This window comes from Drosophila simulans, chromosome 2L, assembly GCF_016746395.2.
Source record: "Drosophila simulans strain w501 chromosome 2L, Prin_Dsim_3.1, whole genome shotgun sequence".
Classification (NCBI taxonomy): domain Eukaryota; kingdom Metazoa; phylum Arthropoda; class Insecta; order Diptera; family Drosophilidae; genus Drosophila; species Drosophila simulans.
Window position 1 is genome coordinate 21,514,481 of NC_052520.2, and position 26,385 is coordinate 21,540,865.

The 26,385-nt window shown below is 42.2% G+C and overlaps 3 protein-coding genes and 1 long non-coding RNA gene across 6 annotated transcripts in view; 2 read left to right on the forward strand and 2 right to left on the reverse strand.

Moving 5' to 3' along the window:
- Positions 1 to 494: 494 nt before the first annotated feature.
- LOC6733094 (activator of 90 kDa heat shock protein ATPase homolog 1) lies at positions 495 to 3,428 on the forward strand. 2 transcript variants are annotated; one of them, XM_016180522.3, is made up of 5 exons: positions 495 to 660; positions 702 to 877; positions 960 to 1,596; positions 1,738 to 1,873; positions 2,981 to 3,428. In XM_016180522.3, the coding sequence occupies exons 2-5, from the start codon at positions 730 to 732 to the stop codon at positions 3,122 to 3,124; spliced, it is 1,065 nt and encodes a 354-aa protein (XP_016025814.1). In that variant the 5' UTR covers positions 495 to 660; positions 702 to 729; the 3' UTR covers positions 3,125 to 3,428. The 2 variants fall into 2 exon arrangements, with proteins under 2 accessions (XP_016025814.1, XP_016025813.1); XM_016180521.3 differs by having other exon boundaries at positions 496 to 660; positions 720 to 877.
- Positions 3,429 to 4,305: 877 nt separating this feature from the next.
- LOC6733095 (zinc finger protein 585B) overlaps positions 4,306 to 26,385 on the reverse strand; it is a 35,480-nt gene continuing 13,400 nt past the window's right edge. For both annotated transcript variants that reach the window (XM_002080136.4, XM_044922310.1), the window contains exons 2-4: positions 14,362 to 16,808; positions 7,866 to 8,063; positions 4,306 to 4,731 (exon numbers count right to left, since the gene is read on the reverse strand). In XM_002080136.4, coding sequence (XP_002080172.2) covers positions 4,395 to 4,731; positions 7,866 to 8,063; positions 14,362 to 16,802 — 2,976 coding nt within the window. In that variant the 5' untranslated portion in view covers positions 16,803 to 16,808 and the 3' untranslated portion in view covers positions 4,306 to 4,394. The remainder of the gene's footprint in view (positions 4,732 to 7,865; positions 8,064 to 14,361; positions 16,809 to 26,385) is intronic.
- Positions 7,560 to 8,616, forward strand: LOC120284232. The gene is made up of 2 exons (XR_005543439.2): positions 7,560 to 7,821; positions 7,874 to 8,616. It is a non-coding gene; the product is annotated as an uncharacterized LOC120284232 (long non-coding RNA).
- Positions 22,720 to 26,332, reverse strand: LOC6733098. Its single transcript, XM_002080139.4, has one exon. The coding sequence runs from the start codon at positions 26,222 to 26,224 to the stop codon at positions 24,329 to 24,331; it is 1,896 nt and encodes a 631-aa protein (XP_002080175.1). The 5' UTR covers positions 26,225 to 26,332; the 3' UTR covers positions 22,720 to 24,328.

A 26,385-nucleotide genomic window follows, 5' to 3' on the forward strand; every position in this document is an offset into this window, starting at 1 on the left:
TTGTACCCTAACTTGAGAACTTTTCAATCAGTAGAATCACGGGCTATTCATTTACTTAGAACAGAACATTAAATATATTTTAGGGATACACTTTTTCAGAGACTAGAGCTGGGCATTTTTTTATCTATTTCAAGACAAATAGGTTGAAAAGCGACCATTTGTTGCATCCATTTTTTGGTGTCAAATTGCAACGTCTACCTAGAAATTATTGATTAATTTAAAAAAATAGGTCAGACCTGATCGATTCGTCAAGTAAAAATGTATTCTGTATAGGGTAGGTATAAATAATATAAGATAGTAATAAGCTGAGTAATTTTATTATGGTGTTATTTGCGGGAATCGGCTATAATTTAAAATTCTTCAAAAAAAAACAATACCACCAATACCACCAACTGACCATTTTAAATCTGTTAAAAATTTCCCTGAACGAATACGTATTTCGTCATAACTTCATTGAAAATATCGTCAGGAAATTTCCACATCATTTCGTTTTTTAACGTCACAAACACTTTGGACTTGGTGGCAACGCTGCCAGCATATGTGTGCACTGGCATCGATAATTTTTACATCCCTATTTTAAACCGCAGAATTCTAGAAAATTCCACTCGCTAGCCATAGTAATTGCCCGAATTAGTTCAAGCTAAGACTGCTGGATCAAAAGTAAACCAACATCTTCCAGCTTTTCATACAATTAAAGACAGTTTCATACAATTATACAGTAAGAAAGCGATGGCCAAGTGGGGAGAAGGAGATCCGCGCTGGATTGTGGAGGAGCGGCCCGACGCCACCAACGTGAACAACTGGCACTGGACGGAAAAGAACGCCACGCCATGGTCCAAGGACCGCCTGCATCAGCTATTTCAGGGTTTCAAAATAGGCGAGTATATAAGAATTTGTAGTAGTGTAGAACATACATACTATGTATATCCTAACCTAAAAGTAAACTTCTCAAAACGCAGGGCAAAGCGACATTGAGTGCGCCGTGGACTCCGTGGACAAATGCTCCGGGGAGGCCACCGTGAACAATCGCAAGGGCAAGCTCATATTTTTTTACGAGTGGGAGCTGGTGCTCAAGTGGTCTGGAAAGCTCCTAAAAAACAGCAAGCTGAGCCACAAGGGCAAGTTAACCATTCCCAATCTCTCCGAGGAGAACGAACTGGCGGACGTGGAGATCACGGTGACAATCGACGAGTCCAACGACGAGTCGGAGACCCTGAAACAGTTCATGTACAATGTGGGGCGAGACCGCGTGAGGCAGCAGCTGGCCTCCTACATACGAGAGTTGAAGGAGGAGTACTCCAAGAACCTGATCCTACCAAAGAAGGGCGACGAGGCCGGAGCGGGAAATCCTGTGGCGAATTTTAAGGATGCCAACAATATCCGTAATGCAGCCCATAATATCGCTTCAAACACCTCGGTAGCGGCTCCTAGGCTCAATAACTCTGGCATCGGCTGTAAACTGGACGTTCGCACTCTTTCGATGACCGAAGAATTCCACTGCAGCGCCAATGACCTTTACAACGCTCTCACAAAGCCGGAGATGGTCACTGCCTTTACGAGGTCACCTGCCAAAGTAGATGCCTCGCGCGGTGGCGAGTAAGTTTTTGTCCCTGGTCGTTTAATTAAACGATCGTTTGTGTCGTGATTTAGTAATCTTGTTATGAATAACCATACATTTCGCCCCTGACTCTTGTCTTCACTTCTTTATGGTAACTAATCTTTTGTCTTTCATTGTAGATTCATTCTTTACGGAGGCAATGTGCTCGGAAAATTCGAAGAGCTCGTCCCGGAAAAAAAAATACAGCAGAGCTGGCGTCTGAAAAACTGGACATCTGGTCACTACTCACACGTTGTCATAGAGCTGGAAGAAACTGTAAGTTACTACGACAACGAAAACTAGATTTATTACTACACGAGTAATAGAGTTTTCAATTTTCTAAGATTGACCCGCATAATGAAGTAGTCCGTATCAGTCAATAAATAACGGGTATAAGACAATATTCCTAACGGGCCTCTCAATTTGAATTATATAAAAAATTCCTTTTATGTGGACAAGCAAAATATTTTTATGCAAAAATGTAAACCCTGTGATTTGTCTATTCGTTATTTATTGGTTAAGACAATAATTAAATTATTTACAATACGTCGGACTGAAACTTTAGTTAAATACATTTTTTAAATGTACATTCAGTTATACTATGCTACAGAATAAAACCTTAATTACGTTTAGTGATGGAAACCAACAAATTTGGTTAAACACGATGTAAAAGCTCGAATCTAATCTAAAAATGAATTCCTGAAGTAAGGGCACTGCGAAAAAGGATGAAAAGAATGAAAAACTCCCGTAGAGAAATATGGTCTAGTAGATTCGTTGAAGAGTGTGTAACACGATGAACTGAACTTTTCCGACCCTTTATGTATAATTGATCGGTATCAGGACGTCGAGATTTTGACCACTCTAAAACCCACAAAACTGTCAGGCATTTTGAAAAATGTTTTGATTTTTCTCTTGTTACTATTTTCCTTGCCAATTTCTATCGAACATCAAATATGTATAATTAAGAAATGCACTTTTTTACCTCTTACTAGTAAAGCTAATGCACGATGTCCGTTTGTCAGCCGTCTGTTCGGAGGCCATGCAGCTTATTGATCTTTACCTTTCTCATTTTTAAAATATATTATTAATACTCCCAGAGTAACGACCACACTTTTGAACAATTTTGGAATTTGTTCTCAATTCATAGAATTCTCTCTTGTTACATTTTGAGGTCTTCGATCCTTCCTTTAGCTTCATTTTTGTGACCTGACTAACCAATGATGAATTTTTTTACGTTCGGCAGTTGCTATTTTACATTCTGTATGCATTTTTTTAAATTTGTAAGCGTTACTCGTTAAAGATTCTCGGAATAATGCTTTCAGTGCTATCACAAAATAATATTTGCTTTGAAAATACCTCACATATAACGCTTCGTCCTTCCAGTCATCCAGCACAATGATGTCGCTTAAGCAGACCGGCATACCAGCGTCCGAATTTGATGCGATGAAGACAAACTGGTACCGATACTACTGGCATAGCATCAAACAGACCTTTGGATTCGGTACCTCAATATCTGATGCCTTATAAGAGGACGCTTATAGTGCGGATTGCACTGAATGATTGAGGGCTTGGTGGATGGCGGATTATCGAAGGATTATTATTTGTATTCACCCTAGAGTACTGCGAGAACTTGATTTCCAATCATAGCTGTAATTTCTGTTAGACCTTGGAGGCTTTTTCAAATCCTCTTAGGTAATGCTTTATAACGATCGAACTGGAAAGTCGGCGGCTCGCTTTAAAAACACATTACTTAAAAAAAATCAAATACAATTCAGGCATTCGACATTGATTTCACACATTGAGAAACAATAAACGAAAATTTAAAACAAAATGTTTATAATTTTGAATTGAATATTAATAATAAACTTGTTATATTTTTAAGGATATAAAGCTTTATAAGCTTTAAAAGCCTGAAATTCAAAAGGTTATATTTTTATGATCGATTTTCATACCATTTCGTATTCCAAAGAAGAAGGAAGAAATTTGCTGAGAATAGAAACATAATGAAACAGTTTTCCATTCATAGCGCTATAAAATAGACATATGTATATATTTTCTATCATGTTCACTTGCCAAGTGGATTCGTTTATGTCCGTCTGCCTGTCCGTATGCACGCCACATTCATACATTCCGAAACTGAATGTATTCGGAATCAGTATCAACGGCCGAATAAATATAGCCATGCCCATTTTAGACATATATAATAAATATACTTGACTTTAGAATTCTCTTGATTTTTTTTTATTTTAATAGAACATTATTAGGTGGCGCAACTAACAAGAACTTATTATCAAACTGAAAATCGGAAATTTTAATATTTAACCGAGCGAGACTAAACTGCCTCTCGCTTGGAGCATTCTGTTAAGCTCCAAACTAAAGGACTTCAAAAAATGTTTATTAAAATTAAGATCGAACTTAAGCTGATACGTATGAGTCTTCCTATTATCCAAATGCACGTGTGATATGCATTTATTTACAACCAATGACGTTCTTGATAAAGCAATGCCTTTTAATCGGCATCTTTTTATTAATTTTTTATAAGGGTTGCATAATTCCAAGATTTCTGGGATTTTTCCCAACGTGCATAAATGAATCTCTTCCTGTATGTTTTTTAACAGTTCTGTATTGAAACGAATAATTCAGAATTAACATCAATTCATGTTTTAGTTTAAGGAAAGGATATCTGGGAAAACGTTATAAACTTTAAACTGGGTTTATAAGTTTATTAATTTGATCAGAATGTTGACAAAATATATTATAACTTAAATTTAAAAATAATACTTCGGAACAACGTTCCCTAAAATATTTTCTCAACCGGCCTGTGAGTCTCCAAGTGGTACTGGTACTCTTTGTAGCTGTTGCTCTTGAATATTTCACCGGCTGCATCATCGGAGCACTTAACGCACTGGTAAATGAACATTCCAGGATGCTTTCCCGTCTTGATGATGTGCTTACGTAGGTTATCTATGGTGCTGCACTGGAAGTCGCAGTGGGGGCATTGGTGGGGTTTCTGGCCCGAGTGGCGCAACGAGTGCCGTCGGAGGTGACCCTTGATGCGGGCTCTGAAATCGCATTGATCGCACGAAAACCACTGCTCACTACTCTTCTCCGTGGAATGAGCCGACTTGAGGTGCCTGCGGGAAAAGAGAGGATAAACTTGAGCGAAGCCATATTTAAAATCTTAACGCTTGATTAGGCAGTAAATTCCAGTGGCGGCTTGTCCCGCCACCGCAGTCAGAACTAATTGCTAATTTCGCATTCGAATCACACGCTCGAAATCAAAATACGAGTAAGTTGGCAATTGCCAATTGCCTTTCGACTCAAGAAGGAGAAAAAGAAGGCTCAGCCAATCCGGTTGTCTTAGATGTTGATCAGTTTTTCGGTTAGAAGCGGAAGCCTATATTGGCCAATCGAGCGGTCTGGTCAGGACGACTAGCCAAGGAGCTACATCTGAGAGGGCATTCGTATTTCTTATCTTTATTTTCTTATTCTATGGCTGTGAATGGATGGCGTTTAAAAAAGGAAGAAACGTCATCCAATATCCGTAAAATAGCTAATAACATTAGCTGTAGGAAACGTTATTTAAAATGATAGTTAAACATTTTACATTATTTTAAAATTATTTAATCGATTAGCTTTAAATAATTTTATTTTAAAAATAAAAATACAAATATAGTGATTCGAAAATTTAACGTATCTAAAGGACCAATTATCCTAAAGCATTAATCATTTTGTTTGCAATAACTAAAATATTACAAGTATTTTCCCTGAAAGATTGTCCGGGTAGTAATGTACCAATAGGCTCTACGAGGAAAGAAGAGATTCCCGCACTCACACGACTTTAGTTACGCGCCTTCAATTATGCCCAATACTGTAGCTGTTTCCCCAGAAGCCCACTAAAGGAGCGTCCTTGCAAATGTGTGTTGGATGTCCACTCCACTTATCAGCTACTGTCCAAGCCGAGGTCTCACAATTAATTGCCAATGTTTTTTGTGGGCCCGCGCTGCTGGAATCGGAATCTGTGTGAAATCTCAAGCTTCGACTGAATAAACTGAAGTCCGAAGACCAAGGGAAACAGATGAACGCGACTCGGTAGGCTTAATTAGCGGCGAGTAATGGAGCCTGAAGATCGAACCGCCAGTTGTAGGAGGCTTTCTACCACGATCTGCCCTCATCCTTCTCTATATACCACTGTCGAATGTCGACAAAGCCGCGAAACGCGTCTTGCAAATCCAAGGCGGGACTGCCGACCGATCGCTTTTTTGGTTGCGCTTTGAAATTCCAGGATTACCACCGCTGCCTTTTGATAGCTAATTGAAGATCTCGGATGTGAGTTAAGCACATCACAACAGTTTTCTGTCCCAGTGACTGGATTCCTGGGCAAGATTTATGCAAGACCCGATTTTCGGCCGAGGACAACCTTTAATACAATTAATACAGTATGTAACAAGTGAAGCGTTTTCGTTTCTTAAAAAAAAAAACAAAATTATAATATATTTATAATCTATATACATATAGAGTACACTCGTACTTCCACTAGCTATTGGATAGTCGAGAAACTCGACTGTTTTCTTTTGTTTTTATCTCGTAAAAGGTGTTTTTATTTGATGAACTTTATTTTAACTTTTTAAATTAGCAAAACGCATTACCTTTTTAATAAGAACTTCCAATACTCGCTAGTATTCAGTCAACAGTATTTTTTATACCTAATAATAACTATGGTAATCTTGAACATTCTTTAGAAGTCATATCGGTGCAATAGCGAGAGCTTGCTTATCGATCTAGTGTTTTGGAAACTAATTATGATAATATTTTATAACGATCAGATCGTTAAGCAATTTGGCCGAACATTACAAGACATCCATAATAAATATAAGGAACAAATTTGAAAATACCTTATGGTACACCATGATTAACTCCCGGAAGCTCAAAAAGTAATATCAAACGGTATTAGAAAAGTCAATTAAGGAAAAGTGCGGGCCATTGTAGACCAAAAGTCGTGCGAAGAGTTCATCAACTACAAGTACCTTGTACAAAGCAGGAAAGATGTTATTCATGAAAATGTTGCGAAAAATTTAAATCTTGCGTGAAGTTAATGGGAGTTTCCGTTATTCCATGTACTCTAGGGGAAGCTTCAGCTTAATATTTAGATAACGACTACACAAGGCATTCCTACAAGTTGAGGCAGCGTGTGCAATAATTTGAATTTTCAAAATATTGCTAGCACACCAATTGAGCTGATGTCGGAAGAAGCACTCGAAGCACCACACACGATAGAAGGAAGGATACAATACACTATACAATAAACTATAAATTCCAATCCACGCCTATGTATATATATTCAATGCGCTCTTTTTCAAAAAATGGTACTTTGCACCTGTAACCGAATCTGGTATATCCTATATTCAATATATGAATAACCCTTTTCGACCACTGTGCAGCGGTGGCATATAAGAGAAGTCATCGTCCCCATCAAAACGATCGGAAAGCCGGCGACTACCATCCCCTTCACCTTGGCCTTTGTCCGAAACGCCTTACAACCTGCAATCTGCAGACCTTTTCGGTTCGTCCCTTTCCTCCTTTCTCGGTCATCTCTGGGACGGCCAACTGAACAGTGGCTTGCCAACAGTGGCACTACCATATTGCCGGCAATTCGACCCTGAGCTGATCGTCGCAGATGATGGCCGCAGGCAAACGGGGAGCAGTAGAAATATAAAAGAATTCAATGTGCATATCAAAAGCGATCGATAAGTCACGATTATGTAGGGAAGGAAGGAGCTGCGACTTTGGCGACTGTCCTCCTTCAACGGATCGCCACACACCCGTTCCCCTGCCAACTGAAAATGCACCCTTCCAGTTTCCATCAGTTTATGCAATTGCTGTTCAAAGTCCGCAATTATAGACGACATTCTTGCGCTTGTTGCTCTTTCTAACCCCAGGCTCCTTCTTGTTTAATAAATGCAAATTCGTGCGGATAATGTCGCTCGTTTATTTTGATACCTGCAATTGTCTTAAGCCAGCTTTTTCGGATCGGAAGATTAGTACTCGCAATAGAACGACTCTCGTATAGTGCGTTTGTAGGGCATGTTGTGGGAATAATAGATATGCAGGTGGAACATCAAGTTTGCGGGGTAAAACCTTTCAAATTCCTAGCTTCACATTTTACAAAATACTTCAGCTTCACCCTGTTACCGTGTTAACAAAACTTAAAATCTGTTATACTAGTATGTATGCAGAATGGATGGAATCATATAAACCAATCACTTACCTTTTTAGGTGCAGCTCGCTCTTTCCCACATAGCTGCAGTTCATCCGCGCACATTTGTGACTTTCCTGGGAGTGGGAGACCAAGTGGGTTTTCAGGCTTTCCGGCGTTCGCCCTGCATATGAGCAGTCCGCAAAATGGCAGCGATAATTGCGCTGAACTGCCTTCGTGTGGCTGATCTCATGAAGTTTAAGGGAATACCTGGAAAAGTTTAAAATGCAGATTAGGGACCAAATCACCTCAATTCAGACCATAAGCAGTAGTCTGTCAGATTTTTAGGCCCTTCCCACTGTTTTGTAGAAGCCGGAAATTTTTTAATTACATTAAATCAAGGAAAAGTAATTCGCACCAAAGTCACGTTTTATGGACGGCAAAGACAAAAGGCACGTTCGTATCCAAATCCAAAAGCCACCCAGACGAGTTTCATGCCACGTCCACGATTGTCCAGCCGCAGCCAAGTCAAAAGGATCCGCAAAACAAAAATGCAAACTTTCGTAGGCAAAAGTTTCTGCACATCAATTACGCCTAATTAATCGAAACAGCTAAGGGTAGCCCTGGTTCCTAGTGAGCGCTTCGAAATGGAGCAACATCAGGATTCAAATAAGCCGGCACAGAATTTTTGGGTAAAGTGGCTGTGCTGCAGTTGTAGTGCTTTCATTTTTAAAAAGCTTGTACACTTCACGGTTTTAAGTGCTTTAAAATAGCCACTCTTAGCTATTACTAGTATAGAAATATGAAAATGTATTTTTTCAAACGTGTTGCCTCCTCTCGGCATGCATTGTGGCAATTTGCTTAGATCATTTCGTATTCAAGGAGAAAACAGATTTCTCTTAATAAGGCGCGACATTAACAAAGTTTCAATCTTTAATCTAAGTTCTCGTTGCGAGACAAACCCCGAGCTACGGATTTGGGAGTATGCGGCCTTCTCTTGAAGGGGGAGGGACAACATTGTCATGCATTTGTAATGATGCCATCGCGAGTTTGAAAGGAAGGGAAAGACAGGGCCGTCGTTGATATGTGAAATGTCACTTTGTATGGAGTTTGAATAGCAACGACAATGACAACGACTCTGGCACAACAGGATGACTAGGAGGCAGAGCTGTGGAGCTCGGTTGTGCAGTTGGATGGGATGCCAGATGGTGGGAGGCCGCTACTCCTCGAAGGTTGTGCCAGACTTGACAAAAGGATGCCATTTTACCCGCACGGTTTGCCGTAAATTGGTCTTGTTTCTGTTGCTACCGCTGCAGGGATAATGGGAGGAGCAAAGCGGACTCGGGGAGGGTATAGCCCCAACATAATGCTGAACGAACAAAATTATCTTTTGCTGGGTTCGTTTTCCCAGCTTCCATTTGTGTTTTCACCTCCGACATTAACTTTTATTTCCTCAAATGCATTTTCTTCTCGGGAAGTTCTTGAGTTTCCCTAGCCATAACCGTCTGTCTCGTTAATACGTGTGTCCGCCCACAGAAAAACAGAATAAATGTTCTCGGGTACAGACCGTTCAACATAACGGTCTCAACTGGATTGCAGCATTTGGATTAGCTCATTGTTCTCGAAACAATTCAATTATGGCTTACTCCACATATCAGGCTATCAGCGGAGCGAAAAAAATAAATCGTTAGATACTCGTATTTATGTAATGTAGTATGTAGTATCTAAAGATTTCCGCCGTCCCTCCAATGAAACCTTAAAATAATTTACACATTAAATGCCTGCAGTTTGGTGTGCACATATAATGCGCATATATTCACAAGCCAGCTTCGTTGCCAGGCTTAATTTCCAAAAGCTGTTCAGAGGCGAATCTCCCAGAGATAGGACACCATATCCTGCAGCTTCGTTGCCGATTAGTTGACGAGAACGTCTTGCGATGAAAACTTTGCCCTTTTCAGCGCTCTTTTCCAGGCGTGGCACGGGCTGGAGTTGAGCTGTCATCAACACCCCCGCAAAGTGCCGAGGAGGAGTCGGAGCACAGCATCTGCAAGCTAGGACAAAGCGTTGGCTCTGTCCGGGTGTTGTGTCAACTTTTGCACGCCATCCATTAGAGAGATGCTCATGCCCTCAGCGGATGCTCCTCTCGTCGCCAACGAAATCGCTGAGCCAACATGTCACGGGTGCGGCAGGTGCGAAATGTATCCTGCTGCTCATTGTCGGCTGCACGAAGATGCAGGATGTTTGGGGGTGGCAGATGGAGTGCGGTGGAGCCACAGGAAGCCTCCAAGAAGGACTCCTGTCTTTGGCTGTCTTAGACAATCGCATGTGTAGTTTGGCGCAGCTGAATGTTTGCCCAGGCGCGCTCGCATTGTTGTTCCCCAAACTCGCATAAATATTTATGACAGCGTCTTTCTTGTCTTGTCTTGTCTTTTGGGCGAAAACTTCTGGGCCGCGGGGCGTTAGTCGAGCCATGGGGTGAAGGCTTCCGGTGTCAGTCACCGGGAAGTGGGCACACACTAGTTGTGCCCACATGAAATTTTCGGCGAAAACGAAAACCAAGGGCTTATAAAATGCATAATTTTTTAAACCAAAAGTTTTCAGAATTTAAATTTTGGCCATAATTTTTTTTGCCTTTTGGATACTTTGCTGAAATCAGAACCTATTGAGTCATGTTGTATTTGAGCAATTTTCCTAAAATCATCAAGCATCACTGGCAGACGGCCACCCACGCCCACCATAGCCTTTCTTGGCTGTTCTCATGTAATGGGTACGTAAGTCCTTTCTTGCCTCTTGTCCTGGCCCACTGAAGCTGAGAGTTGTTTCTCGCTGGCGCGATATTAGCCGGATTTGATGCCTCGGCCGTGCTGCATGTGGAATTAGTTGCCACGTTGCACCCCCAGCGCACTCGTGAGGGCGTGGCAACATGTATATACCATGTGTAATTAGGGAAGTGCTTTCCTTTCTATTCCCTCATTTGGAAGACCCTTCGGCGCTTATCTGGCAAACTTGAGCGAAACGAAATTCGTTGCAGGAAATTAGCGTTAAATGTCACCCTTGCACTTGTCTAGCACCACACCTCCGGCTCCATATTAACCCCTTTTAGCGATACGTGTGTGTATTTTCTTGACTTTCTTTGGCTTTATTATTGCGTTGTTTTATGCCTCGAAGTTTCAAATGTTCATTTTGTTCGTCTACTTGGATTAGTATGGTGGCGCGGGCAATGGTTATGGATTTGCGAATTGTCGGCAATAAACGGGGTAATTGCTGAGATATACTGACCTTTTTATGAATTCTTATTATGTTTTAAGTAGGCACACTGATCCTACAAAGCTTATACATTTTTGGTCTGTATCACTAACCGCACTCTCAGTTTAAACAAGAGAGAATGACTACTTACAAGAATAAACAAGAGAGAAATTATGAGAGAAACGTGAGAGAAATTCGTTAGAAATTATGAAAAAATGACCAACAATTTTTCAAAAATGTGGGCGTGGCAGTTTTGGTACACTTACAAAACTAATTATATTATGAAAAATATCCAAAAATGGTTCAAAAATGTGGCCGTGGTAGTTTTTGGCGGTTATAGGGTGTTAGAGTGGGCGTGGCAACATGGGTCAACAAACTTGACCTGCGTCTTTGTCTCTAAAATCTGTATGCTGAATCTCAACCTTTAAAGTAGCTTTTAAAGTTCCTGAGGTTTCGACTCGGCTGTTGATCCTGATAAGAAATACTTTACTTTATATGGTTTGAAACGCTTCCTTCTACTTTTCAACGAATATAGTATACCCTTTTAGTCTACGAGTAACTGGTTTAAGTATGCAGCCAAGAGAGAACTTGTATAAAGGAATGCATCGACAACTTGAATGTATGGTGGATTACTTATCTTTCAATTTTGGACTTAGACCGATGCGAGTTTTTAAATTCCCGCATGATAGGTTAGACTAGCACCAACAATCAGTTAGGACTAAAAACAAATGCTGAAAGAGCCAGCTCACAACACTTGCCAATGGCCATCAACAACTAGCTGGAATCCACAGTGAGGTGGGTGATTGGGACTGAGACATCAGACCGAGGACTCGAACAACACGTTCCAGTGCCAACCGACCGCAAACCGAACAATGTCCGACTCAATTTCGCAGATTCATAAAAATGAATGAATGCAATGTGGCAGCAGAATCCCTAAATCCTCCGATGGAGCGGGCTGGCGTCATTGGAAATGGAAAATCAAGTTTGTAAAATTGACTCTCAAGTGATGGAAGTTGGGGAGAGCACGGGTCGTGGGTGGTGGCGGTCGGGATCACTGGAGGACGACGGCGCCCATTAAAATGAATTGCGCTGCACTTTGTGCCATCAACAGAATCAACTGCCGGCAAACGAATGATGCACCATAGGAATGACGTAAAATACAAAAATAAACCGAATGGAAAAAGGAGGACGGACCAACTGAAGAATAGCGCACACTGAGGAAGAAGGAAGCGGACAGAGCGGCGAGGGACACGACGACGAGGGAGATGGAAGAAACCGACTCCAAATCCGAATTCGAGTCCGACTCACAGAGGCAGCCAACAGAACATTGCACGCTATTTCAATAAAAGTGAATTGCCCGACGCGGCGATGGCGACGACGTCGTCAGCGGACGCCTCAAACTTCAGCCGCCGCCTCCTGGAGGACCATCCCAACTCGGAACTGGAGAAAGAAGTCGCAAAGGATATCAACCAGCGATGGAAACGTGACACGAGGAGGAATTGTGTTTCTCACTTGTCCCTGCACAACACAAGTGCATATTTTAGTAATAGAGTACAAGTTTTCAACTAGTCGCATTTGAAAATCTTTGGGCAATTAGAAAAAAATCCATGTTGGAACCAGGGCTATTTACAAAATTAACAAATTAAATTTTAGAACATCATTATGAAATTGAAATGTGCTTGTACTTGTATATGTAAAAGCAAGAAGTAACTTGGAAAATTGAAATTCGAAGTCTTTTGTCAGTCTATTCAGAATTGTGATATGCCATCCTTAGGACTTTTATCTCCAAGAGTTGCCAGCTAAAAGGAACGACCGTAAAAGTTGAGTTAGCTGGAGTCTGAAATTCCGGAAGCGTGTGTAGCGCTCCACTGTTGACATGACTGACGATGTCGTCGTCGTCCTTCCTCTCCCCGTGGCCTCCCTTTGCATTCGGCACTGGCGTACTGAAAGTTTCAGAGCTCAGAGGCTCCACTCCGCGACACCATCCGGCAGCTTTGCTGGCCACTTGGTCTCGTTAGTCGTAAAAGCAAAGTATCTACATCAAGCGAGCACAACAATAACTTCAAATGACCATTTTAATAAATTTTTCAAATAATCGCTTGAAAAGTGGAAAATTCTCAACCCCAGCGGAGAGGTTGCACTTCAACTTAATGTTTGCTTAAGGAATTAGTTGGCAAAGGCGAAGTGCACAACTTCGAAAGTTATGAGTAGTTATGAAGAGCAGCGGAATTTGACGATCCGATTAGGATTTGCCAGTCGCAATAGGTTCCTTTGAGATCCCATTACAAGAGGGAAAAATAAGTGTATGCGAGAACTAAAAGAGATAACATAATGATTTCCGATGTTGCGGTACAATCTGAAAGAGCTCTTAAAAAACATATGCGGGACAGAATACACGCTTGATGAGAATGTTAAGAGCAAATGTCATTGTATGAGCATTAGACAGATATATAATTCTAAAAAACACGTCTTAACATTAATCATAGTATGAATTCGTGCGTAGGGGGAAAACGTAAATACAGTCATACTCGTAAAAAAACAGAGAGAACGCTGTAATCATTCGGTCGACTTTCAGATACGCGTTGATGAGTTCAAACAGCGTCATGATTATTACGAAATTTAACAATTAACCAATCCAAACTTAGGTATTCAAATGACCCGTAGATGCAGCCATTCTAATAATGTTGTTTGAGCGCCCTAGGGGATTAGTTCGGGATTACAACCGACCAAAAATGTTGTTCCTTCCGCTCCCTTAGTTCCTTAACCGTAAAATATGCATTTCTTGGAGTGGGGATATTGCAGTTTTTGGTGAAATAGCCGCAAGCTTGATTTGCAAGCGCAGGGCATACCAATACCATGTGGCTGCTCTCCACGCATGGAGTGTCCTCGCGCTTTTTGGCCGGAATGCCCAGCACTTAATGAGTTATATTTTGTTGTATTATTTCGAATACTTACTCTCACATACTGCAACAAGGAATTTTTAATTACTCCAACGCAACCCATTCGCTTGCAGGGTTTTCATTTGCAGGCGTTTACTAACGGACTTTTCTCGACTTTCTTGTTGTTTATTTAAGACTCATTTGAATGCAAACTATTTGGTCGGGTTTTGGAAAATACTAAAATCTGCGACATTTTCATACATATGACCAGCAATTTCCGTAGCAGCGTGTCAGCTTGTCACAAGCCTGGGGCTCTTACGAATTTCTAATTAGCGGTCTTAATTAGGGTTGCCAAAGTGCAGGAATATACCAAAAAGTTGGCGAACAGTTTAAGTAAAGTTAAAGTGAAGCCACTTTATTGAACATTATGTTATAATACTTACTTTTTGGCCAGTAATTTTCCACATGTCCCACACTGATATTTGGGTGTTGATTGTTCAACATCTTTCTCAGCATATTTTTTCTTGTCCTTGTCACCTACCTCGGCATGCTTCGCGATTACGTGGTTCTTAAGGTTGTGTCTTCTAGCAAATTTCTGAAGGCACTCCGTGCATTCAAATATTTTTTCATTTGTATGGTTCCTTAGGTGAGCCCGAAGAGAGTGCTTTTTGAAATTCTTCGGGCACAAAGGGCACTGAAGAACCTCGTTTTTTCCAATTGTTCCGGATCGTGTGTGAAAAATTCGGTGATAAACTAGATCGGACTCATATTGAGATTGGAAGCGACATTGATCGCAGGAGTACATTGATTTCTTTTGAGCTTGGGATGGATCAGCGGAGGTTGATGTGCTGGCCAGGGGTTGACAGCTGCGGGCGTGTCGTCCGAGTGCCTGAGCAGACTCAAAGCTTATTCCACAGCTCAAACACAAATGATTATCCGAGGAATGAACTTCTGCTTGATGTTGGGCTAATCTTTGAGGCGATTCAAACGTTTTTCTGCAGTTCGAGCACTTTGCGTTAACATTCCCACTTCTCTTGGAGGGTGGACTAGGAACTGTTTCCTCTAGGACTTCTCTTAGCATATGTTCTATTTCGTTTTCAGGTTGTGGAATAGACTTTTGGGGTCGGGCTTTTTGCCTATGTACCACCAAGCTTCTATGACGACGCGCATCCAAAGAGTTGTCGAATTCCAAACGGCAAATGGCACAAAAATACCTTGCCAAGTGGTGTTTGTGCTTTTTATGACGTTGAAGAGCTAAGCGAGATTTCTGTGAAGATCCACACAAATTGCATCGAAACCTACTCTGGTATTCATCGGCTGCAGTCCCTGTAAGAGCAAGCCCTGGATGCTCAGAGATCAAGTGTTGACGTAGTTGTATGTTGTACAAAAATTCCATTCCACACCTAGAGCACTGGATTCGTCTTCTTTGGGCGATACATATGGGAACTGATCTATTAAGGGCTAAAAGCACCTCCTTATGGGAGGAACCCAACAAATGCAGCAACATGGAATTATTGGTGTTCGAGTTAAACTGGCAAAAGGAGCACCAAAAAGTCCCCCCCAGTCTCTTGGTCAGCTCCAAGTGCTCTTGGGATTGCCAATGATGAAGAAAGGTCTCCTCAGTGTTCGCATAGAATCGACAAGGCATGCACTGAAATGGAGATTGCCTCACTATGCTTCCCATTTGCTTAAGTATTTCCTGCAAGCAAGTTTGCCTTCTAGTTCGACTCTGCTGCTGGAGTCTTCTGAAATGATAATGGGAGATTAAATGCTTGCCAATCAAATGTCTTGCCATCGTGTGCCGGCATAGATCGCATCGCAGAAGATTTGCTCTCCTCTGTCGTTTTGGTGGCTCTGGTTCTTTTTTGTCAGCATCGTCTTTTATTGAGAAGTCGTTGCTTAGGGTAAGTTCCCTGCCCAGTGTAGCCTGCTCTAATTCGCACTCTGCTTCAGCTCTTTTGATGTGGTAGCCACTCCTCAAATGTTGGTCATAATATAAGCGACTTTTCAGTCGCCTGCAGCAAATGTTGCACCAATAACTAGCTCCCGGTTGGTCCAGCTTGGTAAGATCCAAATTTTCGCGGTACTCCAACTGTTTGCTACCCGGAACCCATTTGCCCTTGGTATGGTTTGCTGGAGGGTGAGTGAAGTTTTCTTCGGGGGGCTCATCCCAACTTGGCGAAAGGCGTTCTATATGCGGGTGTCGTAGCTGCGGCCGCTGTTCTGGTTTCCACTTACCACCTGTGTGACTGGCGGGCACAATGGGCGGTGAGTGACGCCTTGCATCGTACTCTTCCTCATCTTCTTCCGCATCGAATTCCTCGTGTTCATCCTCAACATCCTCCTCATCACTCGCTTCTGGGTACTCATGGTCAAAGTGAAGCGGCTTGAACACAGTTTCATCGTTCTCCCTCACTGCTTTCAGTAGGGGATCGCCAGCTGGCGCGGACCAGGACTCATTTTTGGTTCGCTCTTGACGGGCCACCGATCCTATTTTCCCACCCGTGGCAACGCTCTGCAGTTGTAGGGACGAAAAGAAGAGATCGGCTCCAAGTTCGTACGGGAGATCATAGGCTTCAGTCAAGGACTTTGAGGCCTTTCCGCCATGACTGGCGGCAGTTTTGTGGAGGTAACTACTTGGAGCCTCCGGTTCCGTGAAATGGAACCCATCATATGTATGATCCAAATTACTGCTACTGATAATCGTCGCCGAAACATGAGTGTCAGTGGAGATTCTTGTTCGTCCATCGCTTTTTGGCGAAGCATTTTGCTTTCCTGTTATAAGACAGTTCCGTTTTCGATGCTCAATATATTTTGAGAGTCCGAGTATAGTTGCGTTGCACCTGATGCACAGATGAGTGTCCTCGAGATGGTCTTCGTTCATGGTTATCTGAGGAAACAAAATACAATATTCTGAATTAAAAATCTGCACACCGTTACTCAGCTGGTGGAAATGCGAACACGAAGTTTCATCATTTTTTTGGGGTATCGATAGATATTGGGGAATGAAATAAGAAACAATTTTAAAATTGTTCAAAAGTGTGGGCGTAGCAGTTTGTGGGCGGCTTGTGGGCGTTAGAGTGGGCGTGGCGAAAAGTTCTCTGCTAAATGGATGAAAATTTTCAAGACTGAAAAAAATATTTTAAAATATTGAAAAAAAATTTTAAAAATGTGGGTGTGGCAGTTTTCCGTTTTGTGGGCGTGGCAACATCGTCTATGTCTATTTCTGATTGTTCAATCTCAACTATCTAGCTCTAGCTAGGACGAACAGGGCCATATTGATCCTGATGAAGAATATCTCTTTACTTTACTTTATTTGGTCGAAAACGCTCCTTTCTGCCTGATAAATTATTTTCACCGAATCTATTATACCCTTTTACTCTACGAGTAACGGGCTTAAAAAGCAATGGTAAAGAATTCTTGTTATGCTACATGGTTTACATGTGTATTTTCGGATATTATTTGAAAGTTTAAATACGTAACGCGCAAGCTTTTTATGCTTTTAGAGTACGCCTTATAATTTTAAAATGTTACAAAATAATCGGCTTTGCCGAATATGTAATCATTTTTCGACCGATTTGCAGTGATCCAGTCCAGTCCCAAGCTTTCTACCCAACTCCTCTTCAAGGGAGCAGTAAATGAACTCGCAGTATTTTCAATCCGCTTCATTCATTGGCTCGAGATTCGCTCCCGCAGTCCTCAGACCTTGCGTCACAACAACAGTCATGGCCACCGCAGCGTTGACATGGCCGTGTCCGTAACTCACGTCCTGTTCTGCGAGCTCCACGTTACGTATCCGACAGTCGTCCGCTTGTCCTGTGTGTTGCGGCCTGTCAGAAACGAAGTTTATGGCGTCTGTGCTGCATTCGTGTAAGCGCTCTGCCGCTGCTGTCTCTCTCTCTTCGTGTCCTGCTGTCCCTTTCCGGCCCTTCAGAGATGCTAAATGTAAAAGTGTCATTTCCGCCACATGTGAGCGCGATGAACGATGCGTCGAAGTCGACGTTGACGCCAGGAACGGAACTCCAATGTTGCCGCTGTGCTGCTGCTGTGTTGTCGTCTCGGTTGTTAATAATTTTAGCGCACAATTGCAGCGACACCAATCGCTGGCAGCAGTTGGCGGGAATTTATCCAAACGAGGCCCATGTCTGAGGTTAAATACGAAAAACATAACAGTTCCGACGCAGAGCCTCGTTCCCATTACCGTTTCTACGGCCGGGCGATATGGATTCATGTGGGAATGCGGGACATGCGATAGGGCTTATATGGGGGTGGGCCATACCGAACATCCGCGATTGTCGCCCTCATCCGCCTAGCAAGAAAGGGCCATATTGGCCACATCCACCACCCCACATGATGGTGCTGTGAGTGATAAGCGAACATTTGCTTAACAATTAACATGCTGGCAGGCAGCAGCACATGAGGCGCCCAAAAATATTGCCTATGTAGCTTTGACAGCAGTGGCAATTTCATGGCGATAATTAGTTGAAGGTGTGGCGCCTGAAACTTCTAACTGCGAATATTCGTTGGTTAATCGTGTGTTAAGCATTTTGTTTTTAAATTGATATTCATTAGCGGGGAGTAGATTGTATCCTCTAAGCGATACTGATAATGGTGGTAGTCGCCATGGCTATATTTAGGAATTAAATCATAAAAGCAGTGCCAGTGCTGAAAAGCAACATCCCATTATTTGCATTTGTGACAACGTACAACACGGACGACGCCAATTCAAACGCCAGCCATAACCCTAACCCAAACCCAAGACCAAAACCAACCCAGATCCAAGGAAATCCGCACCAGAAACATCGCCAGCCTCTGCGTCATGAACAACAATAAAAGCAATGGGGAATAGCAAAACAACAAATAACGTGACAATATTGTTGCTGTTGTTACACTAATGCTGTTGTTGCTCGAGGACGTCATCGGCAAACACTGCACAACACAGTTCAGGAAGAAAATCGTACGCGACGATGCCAATGGGAGCCACGAGGAATCCTCGTGGTTGTTTGATTCGAAAATTGAGTTTAAGCGGGACAAATAAAAATAAAAATAGAAAAGATCGTTGAACAACAGCAACAGCCAGCACGGCAAAGTACAGCCATTAAAAAGGAGTTATCACCCAATTTGGTACCACAAGCGCGAAATAACGCACACATATGTATATATGAAAAGGGGGACCAAATGGCTGTTTGAATGTACAGCCGTCGATGTCAGTTGGAACGGAAAAAAATGTAGACATACTGTACAACAGCGTTTGCTGTCAAATCCAAACAGTCTGCGCCGTGAGTGGACAAGTTGGTCCAAGTGGGCTGGTGGACTTGATAGGGACGTTCCTTTTAAGTGGATAGCAAAGTCTCTAATTAATAGTATGAGTATTGGCATACAAATCGTGATGCATTGAAACAGTTTTTTTCATAATTGTATCCCTTCTTGATGTAAACGCTATCCGGTTAAAAGATACCCCCTGCGCAAAAAAATATTTTAAAAATCGTATAATTCAATTCTAAACACGCTAGGGTACGTTAAAAACGTGGCAGATCTTTTTTGCAAATCGAATAAATGGGGAAAATGAACGCCTTTGTTAATTTGTTTAACTCAAATGTATAGTATGAATGCTTGCAAATAAAAAATTACGGCCCTTACTCCAAATGATTCTCTTTGGCGTCACTCAACCGAAGTCTAAAAATAAACCACAAAACGAAAACAGGTCAAATATACTTAATTTGATGGAGCTTAAGTGGAGTGTCATAAATATATCGATTTAATGGTACAAAATGCAAAAATTCATTACCATACAGGCAGCCTTGCTGCTTGACAAACGTCATCAAAAAATTTTACGACCACTCTTTCATGAACGGACCAAATAAAAAAATTATATGCCACATAAGCCTGATGACCGTCCAGCGAATCGCTATGCACTCAACAGGTACCGCCTGACCAACCCAGATTCATGATACCTGGCTCCAGATCCTGAGTCCTCGTGGCATCTGCGATGATGTCGCATCTCTTTGCCGGCGACTGTAAAACAGCGAGGGGGAAACTCGATTGGAAATTAAAAATGCCTGGCAGCTGACGAGGAGGAATACGGAGATGCTAATAATAATAAATTCGGAGTCGTAAATTATGGCACATCGTAAACGAGAACATGCTAATCGATTGCATTAATCCGATAATGACGGTAATTAGTTCTTTGTTTCGGTCGCGGAAGAGTCTTTGGATCTTTTTACATATTAAAAGAATATTTAAAAAAAAGGGAAATTACTTAATATTATAGAATAAAAACCATTTCCGATACTCACTTGAGTAGAAAAACAATCCAATCGCATCAATATCACCCTGATACACATATCGAATCTATCCTCGATCGAGCCATTGGCGATGTCAAGACCAGACAAACGAAATCGAACCACATGTACGACTGGATTTAAGTGCAAATCGTTAACAATAATTTAGCGGGGGGATCGGGCTAGTTTGCATTTAAGGCAAGAATGATCGTACATTTAAACGCTCATATTTCACGCCGCTCGTTCGATCTGTGCGAAGCAGCAACTCTGAACGGATTCATAAAGTATCTTACGCTTTTAATGGTTTCTGAGTTACAAGCTGGCCGAGTGGGATCTTTAAATCTGATTTCCCTGCGTCTCGCAGCAGGTACAATGCAACAATTTGGCGGCAACTTATGACAGAAAACCCGTCGCAAATAAACTCAAATGGCACCACACTAAAAACTGATCTTGGCAGCGAGAAGTTATTTAGCTTTTGGTGCTGAACAAGCAGGCGGCTTGGACGAAGCGGCTTTCGTACGTACCTAAATTATGAATATTACCAAATGGGTCAATTCGAAATAAATATGCAATGGTCTTGGCGATCCCTAGTCTCTCGAACGAGCCTCTGCGATTGGCCAAATAGAGTTGTCTCTGTCGCAATTTCTCAGTGGGCTGATTCCTGGCCAACACTCCCGCGCTCCCTTGCTGGCCAAGTTCCTCGGATACTTCGTCTTGCAATGGGGCGGCTTCGCCTGTAGTATCGAGCATGCATCTTGTAATCTATGCGCAATTAGCGGAGTACATCAGATTTAGAGTTCTGATTGCTTTTGCCTCTTCTTTATCTGCCAGTGAGTCCGACCGATATTGGCCGTAAATATGATATCGAATTTGTTATTATTCTCTTCCCTAATCTGTCGGAGTGGCTCATCATCCGAATGTTTGGGAGACAGTCAGGAAATGCATTATGTTAAATGTCACTGGCACGGCGGTGAAATTGTAAAGGGAGTAATTATTTAATGGACGCATGGCACATTTGTAATCGCTGTAGACTTTAATTCATGAGATGAGCCCAAGAATACTACAGAATATTAGCACTACAGAATAAAGGTGTAGCTTACGACTACTTTTTATACCCGTTAGTCGTAGAGAAAAAGGTATGCTAGATTCGTTGAAAAGTATGTAAAAGGCAGAAGGAAGCGTTTCCGACTATATAAAGTATATATATTCGTGATTAGGATCAATAGCCGATTCGATCTAGCCAGCAGCGCAAGTTTGTTGACCCATGTTGCCACGCCCACTCTAACGCCCACACATCGACTATAGCATTCTCTCTTGTTTTACCTGTTTCGGCAGAGCTATTTGCTTTCTTTCTGGTATTCCGTAATTTAAAAATACCGCAGTTTTTGGGATGACCTCTGCCAAAGGCGCGCCACCATAAAGCCGTACCGATTAGCATCCAATTCATATAATAATATAACTATATGCTATATCCATTAATTACTGGGCACGGCAGTAAGTCTATGCATCTGGCACGTTTCCTCACCATTACTGTTCCGTGGGCATAGATGATAACTGCATGTTAAGAGGCTAAAACGCGTGGGTTCATTTTTAACTTTAAACTGCTGATAGTACTTCGGAGGCTTTGTTTTTCAGTAGCATAACTGGGCGAGTGTGATATATTTTTACTTCAATTATGTTTGTTCGCAATATTTATTGTCGTCCTATTGTCGGATGTCACAAAATCCTCGATGATGACGCCTATTAAACTCGCCTGGCAAACCACACGGGAAATCGCAACCATAACGTGTTTCATTGTTCATTAATTGCAGTGTTTCTCCGACTTGGAACGCGTAGTGTTCATAAAATTAAATTTTATGTTTCGACAACCATCTGAAGGAACATTTGAAATAGTGAAGTCAATTAAAGCCCAGTGACCCGCTGGCTTTTAGTAAGAAAATCACTTAAGCGCGTTTACCGAATTTACGACTCAATGGCGACTTTTAGGAGTGGGTGGGGATCGTTTCCGTTTTTACGACCTGACAGCTCTTAGAGACCTATAAATATGATTTAGGGACGTAAGAATAAGGAATGCCCTTATTTTTTTACCCTTGCGGAGGGTATATCGATATCAGCCAGTATATTGCAACGCACTAAAGAAGACTGCTGCGACCTATAAAGCTACATGTACATGTATGTAGTCTCTCATTTTTAAAGTTATCTGAAGAAAACCTTTTCTTTCTATTGCCGGTACTTTTAGCATTCAGCGGATTTTTACTTAAAGGCGTTGATAGACTGCTTTAGACTAGACTGGAAAAGGCTTTTGTTGTTTGATCGCCAAAATAAAACATTTGGAAAATTGTTGTAAACAAAGGTGTTCTGAAATACCCTAATATAAATTTTTGTACACTTTATATGTTAGCTTATGCATATGTTAATAAGGCAATCTCCCAGGTGAAGAACAGAAACTTATGGTATGATTTGCGTACTGGCCAAAAGGGCCACAAATCAGTCCCAAAAACATGTTAAAGAATCTATAAATTTTTGTTTAGTTGACGCCGGCTGCACATAAAAGAGGAGTTAAAAAGACGTAAAATCTTTACCCATCTATGGAGAGTCAGCACCACAAACACAACTAGGCCGATAAGGTACTGACCTGGCTGGAGGGGGTGTGGGTGCCATCATAAAAAGCATAATTACGGGCATTTGTGCTAATGTGACTCTCTGACCGCAGGCGTTGGCTGAACACTTCTTATCACGGCGGTAGGTTGTGATGTGAGGAAGGACGTGGCGGTCTGGGAAGGGAATACTGCACGCTGATGCCAGACGCCGCACAAGGCTGAGCTCTCGCATAAATCACTCATTATGAGGCGTAAATAATGCGACTATATGGCGACCTTAATTTTGTATAAATCATTAGATTAAAACCAATGCCTAGCATTCATGGTTTCTGTAAGGAACAGATGTTGGGAAATACTCGGTATCGGCAATTTGACTGAGCTTCGCCCATGTTCACCCAGATGGGCTAATGATGTCATTCCAAGGAAGCGGATAATGTTAATGGGGATAAATAAGACAGAAAGGAGTTAGGACCGAAACAAAAGCCACAAAAAGCCTATTTCTATCGATTTTAGTGCGTCAACACGTTAGGGAATACATTTTAATATTAATATATGTAATACCGATCGTCATCCGCAAAAAGAGAGAACTAGATAGAATGCTACAGTCGATTTCCCCGGCTATCAGATACCCGTTACTCAGCTAGTGGAAATGCGAACGCGAAATTTCATAATTTTTTAGGATATCGATAGATATTGGGGAATAAAATGAGAAAAAATTTAATAATTGTTCAAAAGTGTAGGCGTTGCAGTTTTGGGCGGGTTGGGGGCGTTAAGGTTGAAAACAAACTTGCACTTCGCCTATGACTCTGGCAGCTGACTGCTCAATCTCAACATTCAAGCTTTTATAGTTCCTGAGATCGAGACGTTAATACGGGCAGGCGGACAGACTGGCATGGCCAGTTAGACTCAGCTATTGACCCTGATCAAGAATATATATATATCTATGTAAAAACAATCGATGTAAATAGCCGAGAGTTCTTCAAGATGAGCCCTGCACTATCGGCCGGCTTTAAATATTTTGCTGGCTCAAAAACTAAAAATTGGGAAATGGCAATATAGTTTCCTCAGCCTTGGCAACCACCCACCATTCTGCTTAGCCACGTAACTTCTGCCCATTCTGTTCACATGCTCATTTTGAAGACTGATACTTTTACCTCACGGTTAGAGGATGGCCATTACCCATTACTCGCAAAAGCATCACTAACTAATTAGTTGTCGATTCTTGCGTGTGCGTTTACTGCGATCAGCTTTCGCTGGTGGATCAGTCGAATTTCTCATTCTAAAACTGAGATTCGGAAAACCATTAGAGCAATTGATTTTAGATTACACATGTAGAGACCACTAACGCAAATTTAAATGAACATATATTAAGCCGACTTTAACGCCAATGAACAATAAAGCTTAAACAATCGATCTATTGGCGATTTATTTTATATTTTAACTCAACTATATTGCCAAAAACTATTAATGTAATATTAGTTTACACGTTATAAATATGAGAATTTTAAATAAGGTGAGTAAGTGGTGGCTTAAGGACAAAAGCAATACCTTTCAATCAAGTAGTTCCTAATACACTGCGAGCCATTTCTATGGTCATTAACGCGTGTTATATGCCCGTCTACAGCTAGCTTATATCCTGTATACCTAACGATTCCTTCAAACTGACCCTCGCCCGGAGTGGCTACCAGTCGCACCCTAAATTCCGACTGATGATCATCTGCGATGCGCCTCCACTTATCGGCAGTCAATACCCGGTCCAGGTATAAAGTTTTGCAAGGCGGAGTGTGTGTGTGGATCATCTTATTGAGGTTTCGAATAATGAGACGGGCTGCCCGCAGAACATAGCCATCTGAAGTCGAGACATTTCTAGGCTGCTGACACAGGCAGTTCGCCGTGGGTATGGCGGCCAAGAAACAGTCTCTATGGTCTGGAATTGGCAAGAAAAGACTTATTCCCCGCGGAATGTCTTTGCCCATTGTCCATATATCCACTCTGCGCTGCTGCAGTTGCTCATCTTCCAGGGAGGTCAGGTTGGGTAAGTTGTGGAGAGTGGCGTGTAAATCAAACGCGGTGACCAGACGACGATTGTTACTCTTTAAATTGCCTATGGCCTGCGGATATCGTTCTTCCAGCCACCTGGGGTAGCAAAGTATCGCCAGGGGCTGACTCTCCTCCACTTTGCCCTGCACGGTTTTGTAAAACCGGCCCTTATTTAACCCGTGGTTGGAAACCACCAAGAGCACCGTGTTCTTAAGCAGACCACTCCGTCCTATGGCTTTGAACATTTTCAGGAACGGTTGGTCCAGCTTCCGTCCATAGTTAAACAAGTGATCGATGCCCTGGGTCCACCAAAGGAACGTAAAGAACCTGTGCTCTGTATGATGAGGAAGCATCTTGAATAAGAACTCCCTAAGCACCATTGCGTAATTGTCCTTCTCGTTGCAGTGCGTGCCAAATAGTCCGTCCGTTCTCGTTTTCAGCCACATCTCTAGAAGAGCAGGCCGAAGGTAAAAGTCTGTTGGCGGCTTCCGAAACCCCTTCACGAACAGACTCTTGTCTATGTTATCCTCTCCCAGGCCCGTTTCGTAGCCGGCTTTTTGAAAAACCTTCCAGATAAAAGGACAGCTGTCCAGGCTGCTGAGGTTCGCCGAAACGTCCTTCAATTCCTGCCCACTTAGACCGCTAAGCAACGGCATCAGACTATCAAAGCCGTCGTCACCCAACCGATGGAACCCCCTAAGTTCCACGTGCGGAAGGGATAGCAGAAAGTTGGCTGTGCGAGCCATGCTCCTGTGGAAATGCATTTGGGAAATGGAATCTAGGCCCACGATCAACACTGACAAACTGCCGACGTCGGAAGCCAGCTTCAGAGGGGGGAGACCCTGCGCGGTGCGCAGCCATTCGTCGGTCGGATGAACGTAAAAATGAACTCCGTTGTAGATGCTCGTAGCGTTGATAAAGCACTCAGCCCTTATGATATCCGCATGGGGCTCAATTGTATTGTTGCCATCCGTTAGCAACTCGAATTCTCGACTGTACAAGTAGCGATTGTCGAAATCGGTGTGTCGCTCCATGGCATAATACATGCACTTAAAACTTTCCAAAGTCTCGACGCCGTACCTCGCTTTAGCAAACTCCATATTCACTTCTGTCCTGAGGTAGTTGTAGGTGCAATTGCTAAAGGACGTCAGGTTTAGGTTGCTGCGGCAAAAGTCTCTACGAAGTCCGCGCCACAGGAACATTACGTCGTGGTCATTGGGAACCATAGTCAGCATACGACAACCCTTAGTGTCCACAGAGTATTTCTCCACAAGATGGTGCTCCTCGAAGACTATGTTATCGACCACTACATCGTTATAGTAGTAAATGAAGGAGAATATAATCAAGCTATACAAGAAGCAGCAACGTATACTGCAGGAGCACATTTCGCTTATTCTATAGGCAACACATCGAACTATTGGATACTATATTAAAATCACATTTTTTAGGAAATATTTGTTCTGGGCACGCCTACTCCTACTAATGCCTACTAATGCCCACAAACCGCCCAAAATTTCCAAGCCCACTATTTTTTAAACTACTTTTT